The following is a 24783-nucleotide window of genomic DNA, read 5'->3' as shown; positions in this document are numbered from 1 at the left end:
GTGCTTTGTTCCCCATGTTGTTTAAAGTGCTCTATGTATAATGCATTTAAGCTTCTCAGCGGCCTTAGCCACATTGTACAGAGGAGGAAACAGAAATACAGACAAGCTAAGTTTCTTGTTGGAGGGCATCTGATCGGGAGTGGTGGAAGCAGCAAGGCTTCAGAGCTTTCATCCTTTATCACATACAGTAATAAAAACTCATACATGTTTATGAATTATGTCATTAAATATGTCTGTACATCTAGTGCTGACTTCAGTTCTTATTTGTTGTTTTTATTGGGAAAATACAAGTGGCAGTAACTGTCACTACTTGCTTTATTTAAATTTCGTGAAAATTATCTGTTTCTTCTTTAACTCCTTTTTGTCACCAGGTGGTATATAAGTACATACATAAAAATATAGGTGTTTCTGTGCCTTCCCTTTGTAGAACAATAAGGAAGAGAAGGAATAATGTAAAATTCTCAAATGTAAAACAAAACTTTTCCCCAGCCATTTCTGTTTCTTAGGAAAATTATGGGATTTTTACTGTTTTAGTGTAGTCATTATGTAATCAAATAATTCAGCATAAGGAAAACTGATTCTGTAATATAAGATGATATGGGTATGGAAGTCCCTGAATAATGCAGTGAAGGTTGTACTAATCTATATTGTTCTTAATGTTAATTTTAGGTAAAAATTGATTGCTTAATGAAAATTGATAAATTATTCATGTTTTCTTATCTCTTATTTTTTTTTGACAAGTGGTGAATGAGAATGTCAGTCTCGTGATCTCTCGACAGTTGCTGACTGATTTCTGTACCCATCTCCCTAACCTGCCTGATAGCACAGCCAAAGAAATCTATCATTTCACCTTGGAAAAGATCCAACCTAGAGTCATTTCATTTGAGGAGCAGGTAAAAATCTAGACCAGTGATTTTTGAACATGAGATAGCAGCAGTTATTTTGAGAGATACTATGACATTTTTAAAGGAGATGATCATCCAGTTTTATTTTTGACAAAACAGTGCGCCAAACAGCATGTTACAGTATAAAACTAAATATTAGGATGTTGTAACTCCAGCTGACATTTGCTTGGATATTACAGTTTGATTTACAAACCAAATATTACTCTTTAGACAATTTTTAAGAATCAGAAAAATTGTTAATAAGGCTAAAATCATAGGAAAACGCTAGCATTATATATACAGTTAACATAAAAGTAAAATTTAATATTTAAACTAAATTATTGCCATAATCCACATTGCAGAAGTGTGTTAGTTCAGTATTTTGATATTCTGTGAATGCAAAATTCATAAAAAAAATTGGGATGGTCTAGTTAAACTAGTACTATTTACTTGTCAGCTTAATATGTTGAATGACAGCATTATCACAGTAGATTAACTTAGCCTCCATTTATTTTAGTCACTAATGTCAGCTGATATAATTTAACATGTCTACCTACTATTCCAGGTTGCTTCAATAAGACAGCATCTTGCGTCCATATATGAGAAAGAAGAAGATTGGAGAAATGCAGCCCAAGTGTTGGTGGGAATTCCTTTGGAAACAGGACAAAAGTATAGTAAATAGTGGATATTGGATGGAGATGTATATAGGATATTTATCATAGTTCACTTATGTTTTTTCTCACATTCTAATGAAAGAAACATCATAAACAATTTAATAAGTACAAAAATTTTGCAGTATGTTAGAAGGGGATAAGTGCTATAGAGAAAAGTAAAGGGAAAGTGGAGAACAGGTTGTATCATTAGAAAGGGTGATTGGAGTGGTAGGGTGGTCCACATACAACTTCTCAGACCCTTGAAGGAAGTAAGGGAATGGCTATGAGCTGAGGGAAGACTCTTAGGAGATCCTCTTAGAGAGGATGGCTAATGTAAAGGTGCTAAGACAGGAGCATGCCTGGAGTGTTTTCAGAAGATCGAGATACCAGTGTGGTTGAAGTGGAGTGAGCCAAGGAAAGGTGGGGGGCTGAGATCAGAGAGTACTGAGGACCAGATTATGTAGGTTCTTGTAAGTCATTGTAAGGCCTTTGGCTTCTCTCTAAGTGAAATGAAGGGGAGCCATTGGAGGATTTTGTATGGAAGAATGACATGATCTGACTTATATTTTAGAAAATCATTCTGCCTACTGGGTTGAGAATAATTATAGGCAAGTAATGATAGAAGTAATGACATGAGTTAAGAGGCTTATGTACTACTGCAGAGAAGATGGAGATTGTGAGAAATGTTGGATTCTGGATATGTTTTTAAGGTAGAGCTAAGGATTTTCTGGTAGCTTAGATATGTAGTATGAGAAGAAGAGCCAAGATAAATCCTGGATTTGGTCTGAACAACTGGAAAGATGGAGTTGCCATCTACTGAGTAGTAAAGAATAGGTTTTGAGGGAAAATCAAGAGTTCCATTTTGGACATGTCATAACCAAGTGAAAGTATCTAGTAGGGAGTTGAATATATTAGTCTGTAGTTTAGGAGAGAGATCTGAGCTACATTTGGGAATCATTGATATATAGATGGAATTTTTTTTAGGTTTTTTTTTTCTTTTTAAGATTTTATTAATTTATTTGTGAGAGAGAGCACCCACAAGCAGGGGGAGCGGCAGGCAGAGGGAGAAGCAGGAGAAGCAGACTCCCTGCGGAGCAGGGAGCCCTATGCGGTGCTCAATCCCAGGACCCTGGGATCATGACCTGAGCCGAAGGCAGACGCTTAACCAACTGAGCTACTCAGGTGTCTCTATGTAGATGGAATTTAAAGCCATTATATCAGTGAGATCCCCAAGGGAGGAAATATAGAGAAGAGGACTAAGTACTGATTCCTATAGCACTCGTCATTAAGAGGTCAGGGGCAGGAGGAAGTAAAAAGTATTTAGGTAAGAAGACAACCAGAAGAATGTGGAGTGTGGTCGCCTAAAAGCCAAATGAGGAAAACGTATCAAGGAGCAAGTGATCAGCTCTGGTGTTGCTAGGTCAAGTAAGATGAGGAATGACGGTTAGCCATTGGAGTTAGTAAGGTGGAGGTCATTGAGACACTTGGCAAAAGCTGTTTTGGTGAAATGGTAAGCATGAAAAAGCGTGATTGGAATGGGAAGAGAAGAGAGAATGGGAAGAAAAGAATTGGAGATGGTATGTATGGGCAACTCTTTGCAGAAGTTTTCACAAAAGGGAGCAGAGAAATAGGGTAGAAGCAGCAGAGATTATTTTTTCTTTTATGATTTTTTGGAAAGCAAAAATTTGATACGGGGGAGTAAGAGAGGATTCTGGCAGGAGTAGACAGAGGGGAAGGAAACTAGCGGAGGGATAGGCTTTAGATAGAAGCATAGATAGCTCACCGGTGACTGAGTTTCTCAACCCCAGCACTGTTTGCATTTTAGATGCACTAATTCTTTTTTGTTGGGGTTGTCTTGTGTATTGCAAGATGCTTAGCAGCATCTCAGACCTTTGTCATTAGATGCCAGTAGCATCATTGCCCCTATTTGTGACAATCAGAATGTCTGTAGACATTGCCACATGTTCCCCGATGGGCAGAATAGCCCCCCGTGATCTACAGTAACAGCCAGCAATACAGAGTATGCGGGTGCTGTATTAGCCATGTGCTGGGGGAGTTTGTGCAAGTACTCGTTGATGGCTTCAGTATTCTTAGTGAAGTCAGAATCGGTCATCAGCTGGAGATGTGGATGGGGGTGGTAGTGTTGAAGTTGAGGGAAGACAAAAATAGGAGAAAAAATTCTCTAGGAGAGTGAGTAGACTAGGAATATAGTTGGCAGCAAAAAGGGCTCATCTGAAGATTGTAGTGATTGAAATGAGATCATTCAGATTGGTTAGGTGTTTTTCTCCGTCAGAGTTCAGCTACAAGGGTGCAGGAAAGGAGTAGGCAAACGTAGGTTTAATCACAGTTACGATGTTGCCCAACAAGTGTGACAGCAAGAGATGGACAAGGGAGATGAGTGCATATTCAATAATTAACAGTGATTGACCATAGGGGTTAAATGAGGTGAGGGGTGAAGTGAGGCCTTTAAGGGGAAAAAGACAGTAGCAATATAATGAGTTCAGTGGTTTAGAGGTCACAGTGGGTTCAATGGGTTGTTGGGTTTGGGATGCTAGACTAAGTGAGAGGGAGAAACAATTAGAAAGAATTAAGATGATAATTTATAACTTTTATTCAATTAATCTTACCTTTAGTATTTTTAGAAATATCTCTAGTTCTTTATGAAGCACTCCTCCCAAGTACATTATACAAGAAGGAGGGCAGATGGGAGATTATTGGTTATGTTTTTTAAATATGTTCCCCTTTCAATTGACAAGTATAAAAATACCACCTGTGAATGATTTAAAAATATTTCAGCTGCTTCTCTACTCTTTTACCAGGTAAATGAGGAATTCTTTTTTTGTCTTCATTAATATTTGTGATGAATGATAAGGCAGACAGTAGTTCAGGCATCTTGCTTTTTGTGCATTGCTTATTATGAAATTATTAGACAGTGCTGCTCCTTGAAAAAGCAGCCAGTTTGAGAAAGGCTTCATTATGTGGATGTTGAATTTTGCTTTCCAAGCCTTCGTGTTCATTTGTTTGTTTGTTTGTTTTTCTTTGATAGTTTGAAAAGGCTGGGCTTTCTTCTTTGCTTTGGTCTTATTCTGTGCGGAGTATTTTCTTCGTAGTACAGGGCAATTGATGTACTTTCACTGGCAGTTGAAATAAATATAAAATTAGATATTGTTCTTTGTAGTGACAGTAATTACCATTTTGAACGTCCTGTAGCATTATCTTTATCTGTGAGGATATCAGAGAACTGAAAATTTAGCAGTTTTCTAAACAAGTTAACCTAAAAGTGATTAAAAGTAGAATCTGGATAAACGATTGAGAATTTGTTTCTTTAAACAATGATTCATTCTGATAATTACAGGAATTTTAAATTTAGTAGATGGCATAAAATTGGAAAATTCAAAAAAGTATAGTGCTATTTATAGCAGTTAATGTAAATTTGAGTTGTGAATGGAAATAGTATAGTACAAAATGCTAGTAATATATGACTTGTGGAAAAAATTCAAATTAGTATAAAAAAATTTAAAAAGTAAAGAATTTCAGAGCTTGGGCCATGTAAACTGTAAACTGTTCTTGCCACATGGTGGCTCACTTTTGCTGGTAATAAAAAAGATTAATTTTTCTGTAAGGATTAATCTTGATTTTTGTGAGTTTTGGATTATGTGAGGTGTTCAGTTGTGCATTTCTTGCATAAAATGTGGTCACTGAGATAAAGAAGAAAATGAAAACTGTCTGTAATCTCAACACCTAGAGATAATTGCTATTACTATCTTCATATGTATGTATAGAAATACATCTTAATAGTGTCTTACATGTTGTTTTATCCTGTTTTTTTACTTAGCAAAAATACATGACTATTATATAGTAATGGTTATAATAACTGTATATTATTCTACCATCTTTTATGTACCACAATTTAGTTGATTATTATAAATATCATAATAGGTGATTCCCAGTGTTTTCCTGTTAAGATATTTATAACTTTACAAATGAATATTCCTTCTGTGTATGTGTGCACATCCCTAATTATTTTCTTGGGATTTATTTTCTAGAAGTAAAATGTAGTAGTTAAGGAATATATATGTATTTTAAAGGATTCAAAGGGTCGTTGGAAAATATATTGCCAAATTGTTTTCCATGATGGTTTACTCATTTATAGCCCCAACAGCAGTATATGATACACCCCTCAACTGGGCATTTTTTTCTTTTAAGTTCTATGACTTGTGAGATTATCTGAGGATTGAAAGAAGCTAAAATACAATGGAACAATCATGATAAAAATAATAAAAATTCAATAAAATTTATTTTGGAAATATTTTTTAGATTTTCTCCAATGCAGTAAAAATTTGATTCTCTTATATTAACAGAATATATATAATGAAAAAAATTTATTTTCTCCAACTCCTAAAAATTTTCTTGATAATATACTCAGTCATTCTGTGTTTTTCTGTTACATCCTAGGCAGTACAATGTAGATTATAAGCTGGAAACTTACCTGAAGATTGCTAGGCTATATCTGGAAGATGATGACCCAGTCCAGGCAGAGGCTTACATAAATCGAGCATCATTGCTTCAGAATGAATCCACCAATGAACAGTTACAGATACATTATAAGGTAACAGATGAGTTGATTTGAGATTAATTTTGTATTGAAGAATCCTACTATACTAAGATTCTCCAGAACATCTGATAAATGGTGTTATATATTAGAAATTATCTTTTATTTTTTGCTTTGATTTTTAATTTTTTCCCCAATTGAAAAATTTCCCTCTATAGGTATGCTATGCACGTGTTCTTGATTATAGAAGAAAATTCATTGAAGCTGCACAAAGGTACAATGAGCTCTCTTACAAGACAATAGTGCACGAAAGTGAAAGACTAGAGGCCTTAAAACATGCTTTGCACTGTACCATCTTGGCATCAGCAGGTAAACATGTAATTTGTGCTTTCATGAACAGTTACGTTTGCTTAATAATTTCAGGCTCATTACTGAATTAATAATTTCAGGCTCATTACCTACTAGAGGATTTAGCAAGGAACTATTTTTATTTTTATTTATGTATTTTTTATTTTTAAGATTTATTTATTTGACAGAGAGATAGAGAGCACAAGTAGGCAGAGTGGCAGGCAGAGAGAGGGAGAAGCAGGCTCTCCACTGAGCAGGGAGCCTGATGGGGGGCTCGATCCCAGGACCCTGAGATATGTCCTGGGCGGAAGGCAGATGCTTATCCGACTGAGCCACGCAGGCGCCCCGCAAGGAAATATTTTTAAATATGCATGTATCAGTCTGTTACCCACATGTGTTAGGAGTTATTAAGAGAGATAATATGAAGTTTAGTTTGTCTAATATCTCTCTTAAAAATGAATAATGAAATTAAGTGAGAATTATATATAAATTATATATAAGAGGTTTTTTATTTATTTATTTGACAGAGAGACACAGCGAGAGACACAGCAAGAGAGGGAACACAGCAGGGAGAGTGGGGGAGGGAGAAACAAGCTCTCTGCGGAGCAGGAAGCCCGATGCGGGGCTCGATCCCAGGACCCTGGGATCATGACCTGAGCCTAAGGCAGACGCCCAATGATTGAGCCACCCAGGCGCCCCTGAAGCAGTGATCTTACTTATTGTATTTTTGTTACTAAAAAGGCAGTATATAAAATGGTACTGCTTCCAGTTCTAAAGAACTTTTCCTGGTTACTTGGATTTCCTTCAGTGTAAAAGTTCTGTGTGTGTCCTCTTTTTTTATAAACAGTATCATGATACACATGCTTTTGTAACCTGCTTTTTTCCTACCTGTATATTGGCAATCTTTATATGTCAGTACATACCACTCATTCTTTTTGGATGAGCAATTGAGTATTCACTAATTCAGTGTGGGCAGCAACTTTGTAGAACATAACTGCTACAAATCAGGACAATTGACTATATTCTTAGTAGGCAAAAATTGAGTCATAACATAGTTTCTTATTGGAGAAATAGATTGTGAGAATATTTGATGCTCATTTGTTTCCCTTAGGACAGCAGCGTTCTCGGATGCTAGCTACTCTTTTTAAGGATGAAAGGTGCCAGCAACTTGCTGCTTATGGGATCCTAGAGAAAATGTACCTAGACAGGATCATCAGAGGAAATCAACTTCAAGAATTTGCTGCCATGTTGATGCCTCACCAAAAAGCAACTACAGCTGATGGTAATGATCATGTCTTAAAAATTTGTGGGAGTGAATATTTAGGTACACACTAGTGGAACGTGTGTTAAATTTGAAGCATCTTGTTATATTTCTATAATATTTTTATATAACACTTTGATGACCAAAAAGGAATATTATATTGACTGAAAACGAGTATTATATACAGATAGGATTTGAATTATAAAAATAGCCCTATTGGAAAGCATATTGTAGAATAATGCATTTTTGGAAATTGTAAGGGCAGAATTACAGCCTATGTTAATAGTGCCTGGTTTTTATTTTTTAATTTTTATTATTTATTTATTTTTAAGGTTTTATTTATTTATTTGACAGAGAGAGACACAGCAAGAGAGGAAACACAAGCAGGGGGAGTGGGAGAGAGAGAAGTCGGCTTCCTGCTGAGCAGGGAGCCCAATGCAGGGCTCGATCCCAGGACCCTGGGATCATGACCTGAGCCGAAGGCAGACGCTTAACGACTGAACCACCCTGGTGCCCCTAGCGCCTGGTTTTTAAAAAACTCAAACCCTTTGATAAGTACCTTAATTAATTTTAAGCATCAGTTTTTAACAGTATAATTATCCAGTCCTATTTTAGATGAGTAAAATTTGGCACAGTAGCTTGCTTAAGGTTATTCAGGGTGAAAGTATTGCCAGTAAGAATAGAACTTGGTGTCATATTTCCTAGTTAAGGGATGTATTTGTTTTATCAGGCTACCTTTTCCAGAAAAGTTTTTAATAGTTGCTTGTTTATAGCATCAGTCACTTTATATATGTTTGTCTACAGAGGTTTTAAAGTAACTTAAAACAATAACATGTAATAATAAAAATAGAGCATCAGAAACATGAAAAAAGTCAAGATAAACACAGATTTGTTGGACTCGCTTCCTTGGATTCAATGAGAATATATCAAAGAGAATTTAGCTATAAAGAGTCATTTATGCAGGAGTTTGCTGAAAGGTATACACTTCACCCAGTCCTACTCCCCTGAGTTAAACCGGATCACTGAAGGGATTATAGTGATCTCCTATTGAATTTTTCATTTAATTTGTATTTTAAGAAGCAAACTAGTTGATTCTCACCTTTCTGTCCAAAGGAGGTATTTTTTTTTCTATAGGATATTCGTTACGCAATCCTCAGGAAAAATTCCTTCACAGTCTTGCAGTTGTGATTCTCCTGAACAGTTGTTTTTTTATCTTATTAAACACACTTTGAGTTAATGAGCTGATTGGCTTTTCTTATCTTGACTGCTAGAAAGCTTATTAAATTTGTAGCCCACCTATAAATAGTGTGTATGTATGTGTTTTGATTGTTGCTACTTTTAAATTCTTTTCCGTGTATTCTGAGCAGCTTTAACCATTTTTTTTTAAAGATTTTATTTATTTATTCATGAGAGAGAGAGAGAGAGAGGCAGAGGGAGAAGCAGCTTCCCAAGGAGCACGGAGCCCGATGCGGGACTTGATCCCAGGACCCTGGGATCATGACCTGAGCCGAACGCAGACGCTTAGCCATCTGAGCCACCCAGGCGCCCCTGAGCAGCTTTAAATTCTTTTTGCAAGGAGATACCTGACAAACAAGTTAAAAGATAGTTAAAAAGAAAAAGTTACCAGGATTGATATAGTCAAGCTTCAGATTTGACTTTGAGCTTTCTGGCTATGAAAAGAAATGTGAAAAGATTCTTTTCTAAAAAGGATACTTTCTAGGACCTTTGAGGATGCAGATGATTCTCAAATTTCTCACATGGGACTATATAGAGAGGACAGATGTTTTGTTCTTCTTCCATTTTAGGCCTTCCTGTTTTTCCTCATTTATCTCTTTTGGACATTTTTGTTTATTGGCATTAAACCCTACATTAGCAATCATGAGACGTAATTTTTTTTTTAATTACAATTCATTGTTTTTTAGTATATTCCCAAAGGTGTATAATATTACTACTAATCTGCTTTCTGCTTAGTAGATTTGTCTGTGGTGGGCACTTCATATAAGTGGAATCACACAATATATAGCCTTTTCACTTGGCAAAGTGTTTATCCATGCTGTAGCATTTATCAGTACTTTATTCCTTTTTATTGCCAAGTAATATTCTATATATGAATGTACCACATTTTATTTCCTCATCAGTTGATGGACATTTAGGTTATTTTCACTTCTGGGCTATTAATGCTTCTATGAATATTTATGTAAATTTTTTAAAATTTTAATTCAGTTAATTAATGTATAATGTATTTTTGGTTTCAGAAGTACAGGTCTGTGATTCATCAGTTTTTACCCCATGCTCATTAAATCACAGGCCCTCCTTAATATCCATCACCTAGTTACCCCATCCCCCACCCCCCTCCCCTCCAGCAACCCTCAGTTTGTTTCCTATGATTAAGAGTTTCTTATGGTTTGTCTCCCTCTCTGGTTTCATCTTGTTTTATTTTTTCCTCTTTTCCCCTGTGATCCTCTGCCTTGTTTCTTAAATTTCACATATCAGTGAGATCATGTGATAATTGTCTTTCTCTGATTGACTTGTTTCACTTAGCATAATACCCGCTAGTTTCATCCACATTGTTGCAAATGGCAAGATTTCAGGGTTTTTTTTTTTGATGACTATGTAATATTCCATTGTATATATATGCCACATCTTTTTTTTTTTTAATTAAAAGACTTTATTTGACAGAGAGAGACAGCGAGAGAGGGAACACAAGTAGGGGGAGTGGGAGAGGGAGAAGCAGGCTTCCCGCTGAGCAGGGAGCCCGATGCGGGGCTTGATCCCAGGACCCTGAGATCATGACCTGAGCCGAAGGCAGACGCTTAACAACTGAGCCACCCAGGCGCCCCTATGCCACATCTTTTTTATGCATTCATCTGTCAGTGGACATCTGGGCTCTTTCCATAAATTTCGCTGTTGTGGACATTGCTGCTATAAACATTGGGGTGCAGATGCCCCTTTGGATCACTACATTTATATCTTTGGGGTAAAAGTGCAATTGCTGGGTTGTGGGGTAGCTCTATTTTCAACTTTCTGAGGAACCTCCATACTGTGGAGAGTGGCTGCACCAGCTTGCATTTCCATCAGCAGTGTAGGAGGGTTCCCCTTTCTCCTTATCCTCGCCAACATCTGTCATTTAATTTTAGCCATTCTGACCAGTGTGAGGTGATACTTCATTGTGGTTTTGATTTGTATTTCCCTGATGCAGAGTGATGTGGAGCATTTTTTCATGTGTCTGTTGGCCGTTTGGATGTCTTCTTTGGAAAAATGTCTGTTCATGTCTTCTGCCCATTTCTTGACTAGATCATTTGGTCTTTGGGTGTTGAGTTTGATAAGTTCTCTGTAGATTTTGGATACTAGCCCTTTATCTGATATGTCATTTGCAAATATCTTCTCCCATTCTGTTGGTTGTCTTTTGCTTTTGTTGACTGTTTCTTTCTTTTTATCTTGATGAAGTCCCAATAGTTCATTTTTGTCCTTGCTTCCCTTGCCTTTGGCGATGTTCCTAGGATGAAGTTTCTGTGGCTGAGGTCAAAGAGGTCGCTGCCTGTGTTCTCCTCAAGGATTGTGATGGACTCCTGTCTCACATTTAGGTCTTTCATCCATTTTGAGTCTATTTTTATGTGTGGTATAAGGAAATGGTCCAATTTCAGTCTTCTGCATGTGGCTCTCCAATTTTCCCAATACCGTTTGTTGAAGAAGAGACTGTCTTTTTTTCCACTGGACATTCTTTCCTGCTTTGTCGAAGATTAGTTGACCATAGAGTTGAGGGTCCTTTTCTGGGTTCTCTGTTCTGTTCTATTGATCTGTGTGTCTGTTTTTATGCCAATACCATACTGTCTTGATGATTACAGCTTTGTAATACAGCTTGAAGTCCAGAATTGTGATGCCACCTGTTTTGGCTTTCTTTTTCAATGTTTCTTTGGCTTTGGAGCAGACTTCTAATAGTTCTGATTTTGTGCTCCGCGGCTCTATCACTTGCTGGTGGCGGCTGACGGAGGCACCCTCCCCCCACGATCTATCTTCCCGAATATCACCTCGGATTCACTTCTCCGCACGTCCTGCCTTGCAGAAAGTGTTCGCTTTTCTATTCGTAGAGTTGCAGCTAGTCTTTTCTTAGACCTCTGGTTGAGTTCACAGTTGGTCAGAATGATTTGATAGCTATGTAGCTGAATTCCTGGGACCAGACGAAATTACGGTCTCCTATTCCTCTGCCACCTTCCATGTAAAAATTTTTGTATGAACACAGGTTTTTAATTCTTCTGGGTATTTACCTAGGAGTGGAATGACTGGGACATATGATAATTCTGTTTAGTCTTTTGGAAAGTTGCCAGACTGTTTTCAAAAGCAGCTGCTCCTTTTTACACTCCTGCCAGCTGTGTGTGCAGGTTCTAATTTCTCCATATTTGCTGTCACGTTTATGATCTTTCTGATTTAGACATCTTAGCATGTGTGAAGAGGTATCTCATCATTTTGATTTGCATTTCCCTGAACAGCTTTTCATGTACTTACTGGCTATCTGTATATCTTTAAAGAGAAGTCTGTTCAGATCCTTTTCGGTTTTTAAATTGGGTTATTTGTCTTTTTATTACTGAATTGCAGGAATTCTTATATTCTAGACCTGATCATTATCAGATGATTTGCAAATATTTTCTCCCATTTTGTGTGTTGTTTCTTCACTTTTTTGATGGTATCCTTTGAAACATTTAAGTTTTTAATTTTGATTAAGTCCAGTGTTTCTCCTTTTTGTTGCCTCTACTTTCAGTGTCATATCTAAGAAACCATTGCCTAATCCAAGATCATGAAGATTTGCTCTGTTTTCTTCTGTAAGTTTTATAATTGTAGCTCTTACATGTAGACATTTGATTCATTTTGAGTTCATTTTTTTGTATATGGTGTAAGATAAAGGTCCACTTCTATTCTTTGCATGCGGATATCCAATTGTCCTATCACCATTTGTTGAAGAGACTGTAAGTTCCCCATTGAATTATCTTGGTACCCTTGTTGATAATCAGTTGACCATAAATGTGAGAGTTTATTTCTGGAGTCTCAGTTCTATTCCATTATTTTATATTCCTGTTCTTATGCCAGTTACCACACTGTCTTGGTTGCTCTATCTTTATAGCAAGTTTTGAAATTGGGATGTGTGAGTCCTCCAACTTTTTTTTCCCCCTCAAGATTGTTTTGGCTCCTCAGAGTCCCAGTAGAATGAATTTTAAAATCAGTTTGTCAGTTTCTGCCAAGAATCCAGCTGGAGTGGCACCTGGGTGGCTCAGTTGGTTGGGCATTTGCCTTTGGCTCGTATCATGGTCCCAGGGTCCTGGGATTGAGCCCTGTGTCAGGCTCCCTGCTCAGCCAGGAGTCTCCTTCTCACTCTGCCTCTCCCCCTGGCTTGTGCTCTCTCTCTCTCTCAAATAAATAAAATCTTTAAAAAAAAAAAAAAAGCTGGAATTTTGATAGGGATTACCCTTAGTCCATAGATCAACTTGGAGACTATTGCCATCTTAGCAATATTAAGTCTTCCTATTTTCCCATTGATTTAGGTTTTTATATTTGAAAGTTGCTAAGAGAGTAGATCTTAAAAGTTCTCACCACAAGAAAAAAAACTTTTAACTATGTGAGGTGATGGATATTAGACTTATTGTGGTAATCATTTTACAATGTATACGTATATCAAATCATTATGTTGTACATCTTAAACTAATACAATATTATATGTGATGTCTGATAAAGTGTTAATCAAAATATATAAAGAACTTCTAAAATTCAGCACCCAAAAAACAAACAGTTCAGTTAAAAAATGGGCAGAAGACATGAATAGACATTTTTCCAAAGAAGACGTACAGATGGCTGACAGACACATGAAAAGATGCTCAACATCACTCATCATCAGGGCAATACAGATCAAAACTACAAGGAGATATCACCTCACACCTGTCAGAATGGCTAAAATTAACAACACAGGGAACAGTAGGTGTTGGTGAGGATGCAGAGAAAGGGGAACCCTCTTACACTGTTGGTGGGAATGCAAGCTAGTGCAGCCACTCTAGAAAACAGTATGGAGGTTCCTCAAAAAGTTAAAAATAGAATTAACCTACGATATAGCATTTGCCCTTCTAGGTATTTACCAAAGGATACAAAAATACTGATTCAAAGAGATATGTGTACCTTGATAGTTGTAGCAGCATTGTCAACAATAGCCAAATCATGGAAAGAGCCCCAGTGTCCATCGACTGATGAATGGATAAAGAAAAGGTATGTGTGTGTGTACACACACACACACACACACACACACACACACACACACACCGGAATATTATTCAGCCATAAAAAAGAATGAAATCTTGCCATGTGCAACGACATGGATGGAGCTAGAATGTATAATGCTAAGTGAAATAAGTCAGAGAAAGAAAAATACTATATGATTTCACTCATATGTGAAATTTAAGAAACAAAACAGATGAAAATAAGCAGAAAAGGAGGCGAACCAGAAAACAGACTGTTAACTATAGAGAACAAACAAAGTTACTAGAGGGGAGGGTCAGGGGGATTGGTTAAATGGGTGATGGGTATTAAGGAAGGCACTTGTGATGAGCACTGGGTGTTGGATATAAGTGGATATAAGTGATGAATCACTAGATTCTATACCTAAATTAAAAATGTAACACTGTATGTTAAGTAACTGGAATTTCAGTGAAAACTTGAAAAAAATCATGGAGGGCGCCTGGGTGGCTCAGTTGGTTAAGCGACTGCCTTCGGCTCAGGTCATGATCCTGGAGGCCTGGGATCGAGTCCTGCATCGGGCTCCCTGCTCAGCAGGGAGTCTGCTTCTCCCTCTGACCCTCTTCCCTCTCGTGCTCTCTATCTCTCATTCTCTCTCTCTCAAATAAATAAATAAAATCTAAAAAAAAAAAGAAAGAAAAAATCATTGAAATTAAAAACAACAACAATACTCTGTCTATTATATCTCCATGAAACTGGAAATTAAAAAGAAGAAAGAATTGGGTGAGCCTAGCAGTCAGACACCTTCAGAATGGGGCCTTATGTCCAGCACTTCATCAGGCCTTAATGTCACCTCACTTAAGGGAGGATGCTATACCTGATCTCCCGTGGTTAGCTGGCCCTACCTTCTAGACATTTCTCATCTTTGCCTCACAGTAAGGTGCTTATGGAATGCCCAAAAGGAGAGAGGTATTTCTACTGAGCTGTATATGTATTGACTTTGTCAAGTTTGCAGAACAGGTTGCATGGTAGTTTTGCTGCTTCTTGCTAATAAAAGTTTGGGCTAATAGCACAAGAAGAGTAAAGTTAATGAATCTGATAGCTACCCTAAGGAAGCAGAACCCCAAACCTAACAGGTTAAATCCATTCAGCCTGTTAGTAGCTACTTGCCAATCACTTACTTTCTAAATATGTTATTTGTATTTAGTTGTATATTATTCAAACTCTACCAAATAAGGCATTTTCCTTACTTTTTTTTTTTAAGATTTTATTTGTTTATTTGAGAGAGAGAGAATGAGAGAGAGAGAGCACGAGAGGGAAGAGGGTCAGAGGGAGAAGCAGACTCCCTGCTGAGCAGGGAGCCCGATGCGGGACTCGATCCCAGGACTCCAGGATCATGACCTGAGCCGAAGGCAGTCGCTTAACCAACTGAGCCACCCAGGCGCCCGCATTTTCCTTACTTTTACAATTTGGTAAAAGGAATAAAGAAAATGATTATGGGTTGTTACATGTGTAGAAATTTTTAGAAAAAACAAGGAGTCTTTTAAAAGTGGGCGCCTCGGTGGCGCAGTCGGTTGAGCGTCTGACTCTTGGTTTTGGATCAATTCGTGATCGATCAGGGTTATGAGATTGAGCCCCATGTGAGGCTCCGCTCAGCATGGAGTCGGCCTGAGATTCTCTCTCATTCTTCCTCTGCCCCTCCCTCCCACTCACTCACTCTCTCAAATAATAAATCTTTTTTAGAAAAACGTGTAAAACAAGTTTCAAGCTTATAACTGTCTTATTTATATTTATTTAAGGTTCTAGCATCTTGGACAGAGCTGTTATTGAACACAATTTGTTGTCTGCAAGCAAATTATATAATAATATTACCTTTGAAGAACTTGGAGCTCTTTTAGAGATCCCTGCAGCTAAGGTATTTTCTTGTTTCCAATATATAAAAAAGAAGTTAAGAGACTATTGATGTAGTGAGAAAATATGTAATTGATAAATATTGGCAACTGCAATAAAAATACACAAAAGCCTCAGGAAAATGGAAATAAATTATCTGAATGTTAACAGTAGTACAGTGATGGAATTGTCTTAGATCTTTGCTTTTTAAGTCTTAAACTATATTTTATGATAAAGTGAGGTGTTCCAGGTTATGATACCTATTTTGTGAGAATCTTTGCTTAGTGTCTGTTTAAATCCACTTCATAGTGTTTTCTGACTTCTGATGAATTTGAGATTTTGATACATGCCTTACTTCTTTTTCTGTTCTCGTTGACTCAAAGGTTAAATATTTCATCTGTTTGAAAGAATAACTGTGGTAATTCTCTAGGCTATTCTGTGGTAATTTTTATGCTTGATTTATCTTAACTTGACTGAGTTAGTATGAAATTAATTTCATTTTTAGTCATGATAAGGGTTTGGTTGGCTCTGTACAAATACCAACAAAGTACCAGTAGTCTTTAGGGGGTATTTCAGCTGTCATTTAAAAAACATTCTCTTAATTTTAGATAAGAGTAAAAATAAGCAATCAACTTACTTTTACCTAACTTGCATACCTTAAAGTCATGTAGTAATGGGTCACATCCCCTTTTATCTGTTGGTGAAATTTTAATTTAGAATTTCCTAACATAGTTCCTTTACTTGTACACATTCAATACACAGTACAGGAAATGGAACAATTTGGGAACCAAAGCTTAAGTTCCCATCAAAAGATACTTTCTTTTTAGACTGAGACTAGGGAAATGAATATATATTTAACAATATAATACAGTCTGCTTAGGATTTATTGTGAAGATGGTCAGAATTACTAAAACGACCAAGTCAAAAGCCAGTTTGCTTACACATAGTAAACATGAAACATGTCTTTAGGAGCTAGGTAGAGGATCTTTTGGTTCCCTTTAATGTCTTTATTTTTTTTTGAAGATTTTATTTATTTATCTGAGAGAGAGAGAAATGGAGAGCACTGAGGGAGAGTGAGCGGGAGAAGCAGGCTCACTCGATCCCAGGACCCCAAGATCATGACCTGAGCCAAAGGTAGATGCTTAACCGACTGAGACACCCAGGCGCCCCTCTCTTTAATTGTCTTTAGAATCCTTTTAATTTTTTTTTTAAGATTTTATTTATTTATTTGAGAGAGAGAATGAGAGAGAGAGAGTACAGGAGAGGGGGGAAGGTCAGAGGGAGAAGCAGACTCCCCTACGAGCAGGGAGCCTGATGCGGGACTCGATCCTGGGACTCCAGGATCATGACCCGAGCCGAAGGCAGTCGCTTAACCAACTGAGCCACCCAGGCGCCCCTAGAATCCTTTTAATTTTTTTTTTAAAGATTTTATTTATTTATTTGACAGAGAGACACAGCGAGAGAGGGAACACAAGCAGTGGGAGTGGGAGAGGGAGAAGCAGGCTTCCCGCCGAGCAGGGAGCCCCGATGCAGGGCTCGATCCCAGGACCCTGGGATCATGACCTGAGCTGAAGGCAGGCACTTAATGACTGAGCCACCCAGGCGCCCCTAGAATTCTTTTAATTTTCACTTATCTATTTATTTAAATTTTTAAAAAAGATTTTTTTTTTTTAGAATAACAAAAAATATTTTACTAAAACATAAGATTTACAGAAGTTTCCAGACAAGCCATACAAAATGGTCACAAGCTTTTTCTTGAAGGAAGGATTCTACACTTGACAGCAAGTCACAATGGTATTAGTGAGGGCTGTGATGTTTGTTTAATGTTCCCATTTTGGTTCAGACAATCAAGCTTGTCCATCTACAGCGTCTAAATAAAGTTAGACTTGGCTAGAGAGCATATTCTAAAGAACTGGTTAGCTGCTTTTAACCAATGCAATTAGATCACCATAAAAGGGGGGAAAGGAGCCCAAAAAATTAAAATAAAACTACCTCTCCCCCTCAAAAAAAGTAATAAAGAAAAACACCCACACCCCTGAAGCTAACCCTGACAACTACCTTCATTCACAGTGCTTTATACTCAAACCATGATGGGGAAATGAATAAAAGCAGAGAAGGGCCACTGCTTTTAAACGTTTCACAACAATCCAGATGGTACTTCTAGCCTCTGCTCATGCTTTACAACAGTGAATCAGGACAAGACATAGGTTTGCTAATGTGCATTTAATCACCAAAGGACTGAAGATGTCTGGGCTTTTATTCTGTAATGTTTCTAAGACTGTGTCCATTAAATGCAAACAAAAAAGGAAGAAGTCTTGGCAGAACAGGAGAACAGGAGAACTTGATGATCAGATCGATTTTAAATATTATTCATGGCATATAGCCTAGTCCATGCTCTAGCTGTTTCTATGGCTTGGGCTTCGTTGGTCTTCCACTGCTCCGCTACATCATTTGCTAATGGATCATCTGGATTGGGAGCACTTAACAAAGCCTGGATCGATAGCAGAACTGTGCAGATCTGCAGTGCTGGGGACCACTTATCTTTCAAAATATCTAAACATATTCTTCCCAACTTGTCTACATTAGGATGATAAATTTTGGTCATGAAACGTACTTTAGGGGCTGCCATCGGGTATTCTTCTGGTAGGAATAGTTCAAGCTTAAAAGTCCCTCCCTCAAAGGGGGAATCCTGGGGGCCAGCAATGACCACATGAAAATAACGGGCGTTGCCTGCTTTAATGCCAGGAACTGGTTCTGCCAGCAAACGCTGGGTTTCCTTGATAATCCTGCGGGGCAGCCCGGCCATCTTGTCAGATCCCGAGTTCGGCCTCTGGTCTCGACTCCGGCTGTGCTCGACTCACGCACGAGTGCTTAAAAAAGATTTTATTTTTTTAAGTAATCTCTACACCCAGCGTGGGGCTCGAACTCACAACACCAAAATCAAGAGTCCCAGGCTCTACCAGCTGAGGCAGCCAAGCACCCCTTTTTAATGCCCTTTTAAATTTGAACATCATTCCTCCTTCAAAATACTACTTTCTTCAAAAATATTATTTTCTTAAAGAATTTTTTAGGTGATAAACACTGTAAATTTAAATGAAATAAAAAGAAAAACCAGTTTGTTTAGGTTTTTTTGAGGTGTGGATCTCAGAAGAAAAATTGTTAGTTTGATTTTAAGCAGAGGAAGAAATTGGTAAGAGTGCTAGGTTCTTGTCCAAAATCTCACAAGTAAAACAGATCCCACGATATATTAAAATAATCAATTATACCCAGAAAGAACTGGGGGATAAAATAGGCAGATTTACAAGAATAATCTTGTGGTGAATGGCAGATGAACAATACAGAAAGTGTGTGGGTAGCTAAACCAAGAGATTTCAGTTCTCTTATATGTGAGTAACTGTTAGGTATGATAAAGTTTGTGAGAGTTTATTGTTTCTTTGGATTTTTTTTTTTCACAGGCAGAAAAAATAGCATCACAAATGATAACAGAAGGACGTATGAATGGATTTATTGATCAGATTGATGGAATAGTTCATTTTGAAAGTAAGAGGTTTGGCTTATTTCTATCATAATGAGATGGCAGGAAACTCTTGTATATTTATGATTAGGACATGTTGAACAATTTCCTTTGACCCAGTATATTACTACTGGAATGAACTTATTTCCCAAAGAAATAATTTAAAATAATTTTTATGAACTTACATTCATGGATCTACTTAATGAAGCATTTTTTATGCTGTGGAAAAATTAGAAACTGGAATCGTTATGCCAGTTCATTCACTTACTCATCAGACACCACATACAATGTATCAGGCATGTAGAGATGCCAGTGGATTTCTTCTTCAGCAGCGCGTTAAACTCATGGAGGCAGACAGATAAGTCTATCTCTTGACTCTCGTCAAGCCTATTCCTCCTCAGCCCCTATTCTTACCTCATTTCCACCCTGGACCTTGCTGTACCTGGAACCATGCTACTTGTAAGATTTGAATTTGAAATACTCTCACCATAACCTTTGCCCTTTCTAGCAGTCTGTGTCAGTTAAGTTCCACTTCAGCTCCTCCCTGACTACTTTCGAGCCTCCGGTCCATTAATGTTAACTTTTTTCCAGGCAGCCCAGCCCTTTTTTGTCTTCACTCTTCCTATCCAGGTTGGCATCCATGATTCATTGTATCTTTATTTTTTTTGTAAGATTTTATTAATTTTTATTTTAGAGAGAGAGAGAGTGTGTGAGCCGGGAAGGAGCAAAGGGAGAGAGAGAGAGTCTCCAGCAGACTCCACACTGAGTGCAGAGCCCAACGCAGGGCTCAGTCCCAGGACCCTTAGATCATGACCTGACCTGAAACCAAGAGTTGTTCACTCAACTGACTGAGCCACCCAGGCACCCTGATCATTATTTTCATTACTGTTTCCCAGGTGCCCTAGATGCCTTGCTTGTTAACTTTTTGTTCCGGCTGTCCAGGAAAGCTTCACCTGTAATGAACCCATTCTCCATCTTTTTCATTCCTGTACTTGGGTAGCTAACTAATGTTGGAGGAGAGTCAGAACACCAGACAGATTGATAACCACTGCAAATTCAAGGTCATGGGTTCTCAACAGTACCTGGGATTCTTTTTTTTGTAAGATTTTTATTTATTTATTTGACAGAGAGAGGGACAGCAATAGAGGGAACACAAGCAGGGGGAGTGGGAGAGGGAGAAGCAGGCTTCCTGTGGAACAGGGAGCCCGATGTGGGGCTCGATCCCAGGACCCTGGGATCATGACCTGAGCCGAAGGCAGATGCTTAATGGCGAGCCACCCAGGCGCCCCAGTACCTGGGATTATTGACACATTTCTCTAATCCACCCTTTTTTCCTACTCTGCAGTGGGTATTTCAGATTTCATTTTTCTTAAATCTCAGACTTTTCTCCTCCTTCACTCAGCAGCAAACCTTGTTTCCTGTTTCACAGAAAAAAATATCAGTTTGAAATTAAATTAACTTCTTGATCAGATTTATAAAACGTCTGAATTTTAAATATCATGTGATTATCTTTTTCTTCCTTTGTGTTATACTGGAGGTGGTTTCTGTCTCCCTTTCCAGGTCTCCTTGTGCTTTGGATTCCTTCTCTGACTGGTGTCCCTCCCTCTTAACAATTTTTTAGGAACTTGAAATTAGCAGTTATTTTGTCTGTTTTCATTCTTTCTTGCTCTGTTGGCTTCTTTCCATCAATATTTAAACATACTTGGGTCTCTCCCATTTTAACAAAGATCTTTTTATCTTTCAGGCCTCATTTTGACTTTTCAGCATATTGAGTAGCATTGATCCTTTACGACTTTTTGAACTATCCCCACCATCCACACCGTCTTGATTCCTTCATCTCTTTCACCCCATTCTCCTGCTTTCCCTCCTCCTTTTCCAGCGATTTTTCCAGTCATCTTTGTAGATTCTGTGGTGCCTTTTAATACCAATATTGCTTAGGGCTAACTCCAGGCCTTTTCCTCCTCACTCTACTGTTCCCCTTGGTAATCCCATCTGTTCCCATTGATTCAGTTGCCATCTCTGTGTGGACAATGCTTATATTTGCCTTTCTAGGGTATAATTCTCTTCTGAGAATTAGACCCAGTGGTGTTAAGTGACTACTAGTTTTCCACCTGTTTGTTTGTTGAGCATCTCAGAATGAACATATCCCAAACTGAATTCATTATCTTCCCTCCTTGTCTCCCTTCCACAACCCGCTAGCCAGCCAGCCAGCCAAAAGCTGCATTGTTCACTTTCTCCAGAATTCCTTATCCTTGGCCCCTCTTCTTTGCTGCCCAGAATCCTTTCAGTTTTATCTCCTAGGTGCATCTGGAACCCGTATACTTGTCTTCATTTCTTACTGTCACCAGCCTATTCTGAAACCTCCCCCACCTTCTGGGCTTTTCCCCCCTCACGTCCGCAGTTGCTCCTTTCTGGTCCAGTTGCCATAGTACAGCCAGAATGATTGTGATCTTTTCATAAGGCAAGCAAACAAAACAAATAAAAACCAAATTATTAAATCATGTCAGTTGTGTCTCTGAAGTAAGGCAATGCATACCATAAACACATTTTAAAATTCTTACGCAGCCAAATATGTCAGTTTTTAATTTTATGGCTTTTTAGTTTCCTGTATTGATTTAAAAGGTCTCATTCAGGGCGCCTGGGTGGCTCAGGTGTTAAGCGTCTGCCTTTGGCTCAGGTCATGATCCCAGGGTCCTGGGATCGAGCCCCGCATCGGGCTCCCTGCTCCACGGGAAGCCTGCTTTTCACTCTCCCGCTCCCCCTGCTTGTGTTCCCTCTCTTTGCTGTGTCTCTCTCTGTCAAATAAATAAATAAAATCTGTAAAAAAAAAAAAAGTCTCATTCACTTTGTGGTAAAACTAATATTTTTCTAAAATTTCTTCTAATATTTTTATTTATGTTTAGAAATATAATCTGTCTACAGTTCATTTTTGTGTATAATTTTAAGGTATGGTCTAGTTTATCTTTTTTTTAAGATGGATCGCTAATTTGCAAGTACTATTTATTAAGTAAAACATACTTTCTGATCTTTGACAAATATTAGGTTCCACATACATGTTTGGATCTCTTTCTGTAATCTGTTTAGTTCCACTGATCTGCAACAATATGATAATAAACAAATTTATAGTAAATTTTGCTGTTGGAAAAGCATCTCCTACCCCTCCACTGCTATGTTTTTATTGAGTTGAAATTCACATAACATGAACCACTTTAAAGTGAGCAATTCAGTGGCCTTTAGTAGGTTCACAGTGTTGTGCAACCACTAACTCTACCTAGTTGCAAAACATTTTCAGCTTCCCAAAAGGAAATCTTCTGCCTATTAAGCAATTGCTCCTCATCCCTCCTTCTCCCAGCCCCTGGCAGCCACTGTCTGAATTTTTTTAGGACTTACCTATTCTGGATACTTCATGGAAATGCAGTCATGCACTATGTGACCTTTGACTTCTCTCACTTAACGTAGTGCTTTCTGGTTCCATTCATGTCATGGTATGGAAGCGGTACTTTATCCTGCGGTAGAGATATACTACAGTGTTGCCACTGTTCTTAATTTTCAAAATCATCTTGCCTATTCTCAAACATCAATTCTTCCATATTAACTTTAATAATTTCGTCCTGTTTAGAAAGCAAAACAGAGGAAGGGGGGATTATCTTTGTAATTTTTTAAAAATTTATATATTAACAGGGAAGGACTTTTTTTTATGATATTGCATCTTTCCATCTGGGACTCATTTGTGTCTACTCAGATTATTTTATGTCCTTTCTTAAAATTGTTTTATTTTAGTTTTTCTTTTCTATGCCCATTTTTGTAAATTTGGGTGCTGTTTCGAATGGGATATTCCCTCAGGTTTATCATTTCTAATTGCATAGTGCTGGTGCAGAGCAAATCCTGGTGTTTTCATGTTGAGTTTTTTTTGTTTTTTTGTTTAAACATTAAAATACTTACTCCTGAGAGTCCAGTAGAGACAGCCTTGCCTATATAAAGAGATTTGCTTTCTCCAGTAGGTGGCAGTGTCTTATGAATCAAGAAACTGGTGATGAGATCGGTTCAGTGAGGCTTTTATTGTGGTGGTTTTTGTGATTGAGGTACTTTGGTTGGTTTTATTTTCATGAATAATAACATGGATCTGTGTGGATATGGTTTTTGGTTTTGTGCTTTGTGCCAGTAATTTGGGTACTTTCCTGAATTAGCTTAATTTTATTAGCCAAGATTTTTGGAATAGATTTTTGAAAATTAATACTACTGTGTTTATCTTTTAACTCACACTTGCTGTGAATATATGGAGTAATGTTCAACTGTGTACCTTGTTCTTTTGTGTAGCACGGGAAGCCCTGCCGACGTGGGACAAACAGATCCAGTCCCTTTGTTTCCAAGTGAATAACCTGTTGGAGAAGATTAGTCAGACAGCGCCAGAATGGACAGCACAAGCCATGGAAGCGCAGATGGCTCAGTGAATGCTTGCAGGGCTCTGTGCACACAACAGCTTTTACGATGTTGTACAGATTAATTTCATGGTCTCTCCAAAGCATTTGCATCTGACCTTATGTATTTCAATCCCTTTTATGCTGGATTCCATTTAAAGAAGACATTGTTAGAACAGGAAGCGCAAGCATTTAAAAATATGTAGTTCCCATATATTCAGGGTCTCTGTGTCTCAAGCTAACTCAAATGTTCTGAAAGCTTTTTCTTTAAACGGAGTAAGGGAAGTATCCGTGGCTAAAAGGTTTGGGATTTGTGATAACTTTGTAGTCGTGTAAAACGTTAAAAGTGCTTCGTGCCTCTCCAAACGTGGTAATTCTAATAAATGGAGAAGTGAGCCAAATAAAAGTAGTACTTTGTTTTTAATTAGCGAACAGTGTTTTGTTCATTTTTCCTTTCATTTCACTGGACATTGATTTATACCATGTGCTAGAACTGCAAAGCTGTGCCATGTTGCCTGTTCTCTAGCCATTCGGTCACAGAGCCAGTAGCCAGCATGGGGGATACTTGCAGTTGCGCCAAGCACTGGAGCGCACAGGAAGGAGCTTTTCATTTCTTAGAGACAGGTCTGGGAAGGTTCCTCAGAGAGGGTTATTTCAGGCCAGCTTGATAGAGAAAATCGGGAAAGAACTAAAAACAAGTTTGCAGGAAACTTCCAGTTTCCACTCCGATGTGTGAAGGGCCTGGAAGTCATTACTCCATCCTCACGATAAGAAAAACGCTGAATAGGCCGGAAATCGATGGCTTTTCTTATTTCTACCAGAGAATTGAGGTCACAGGGCAAACTACCGCAAAAACTGGAAAGACAGACTCATAGTTGAGCGAGCTTACTGGGAGCAGAAGCTACTGGAGCAGTAACTGATAGGAACAGTGAAATGGTAACTTTGACAAGTTACTGGAGGCTGAGTGTAAACTAGCTTGACAGTTAAAACCCCCTGAGGGCCCACTCTTAGGGGAGGCTCTGTACTCCCTAGGATTTATCCCCAGGAACC

At 38.1% G+C, this 24783-nt stretch overlaps 1 protein-coding gene and 1 pseudogene across 2 annotated transcripts in view; one reads left to right on the top strand and one right to left on the bottom strand.

Moving 5' to 3' along the window:
- COPS4 (COP9 signalosome subunit 4) overlaps positions 1-24157 on the top strand; it is a 40499-nt gene extending 16342 nt beyond the window's left edge. Inside the window, exons 3-10 of one of the 2 annotated variants that reach the window (XM_028124202.2) lie at positions 742-893; positions 1450-1553; positions 5993-6146; positions 6308-6458; positions 7549-7719; positions 15711-15826; positions 19257-19341; positions 23633-24157. In XM_028124202.2, the coding sequence (XP_027980003.1) occupies positions 742-893; positions 1450-1553; positions 5993-6146; positions 6308-6458; positions 7549-7719; positions 15711-15826; positions 19257-19341; positions 23633-23766 (1067 nt within the window). In that variant the 3' untranslated portion in view covers positions 23767-24157. The remainder of the gene's footprint in view (positions 1-741; positions 894-1449; positions 1554-5992; positions 6147-6307; positions 6459-7548; positions 7720-15710; positions 15827-19256; positions 19342-23632) is intronic. The other variant, XM_028124203.2, reaches the window with a different exon arrangement.
- LOC114224911 (ubiquitin-conjugating enzyme E2 N pseudogene) lies at positions 17478-18643 on the bottom strand (annotated as a pseudogene).
- Positions 24158-24783: the final 626 nt, after the last annotated feature.

The sequence above is a fragment of the Eumetopias jubatus genome, unplaced genomic scaffold (genome assembly GCF_037043125.1).
Source record: "Eumetopias jubatus isolate StellerSeaLion01/CBP00866 unplaced genomic scaffold, mEumJub1_p1.0 scaffold_2, whole genome shotgun sequence".
In the NCBI taxonomy this organism is placed as follows: Eukaryota; Metazoa; Chordata; class Mammalia; order Carnivora; family Otariidae; genus Eumetopias; species Eumetopias jubatus.
This window is presented reverse-complemented; position numbering and strand designations above follow the sequence as displayed.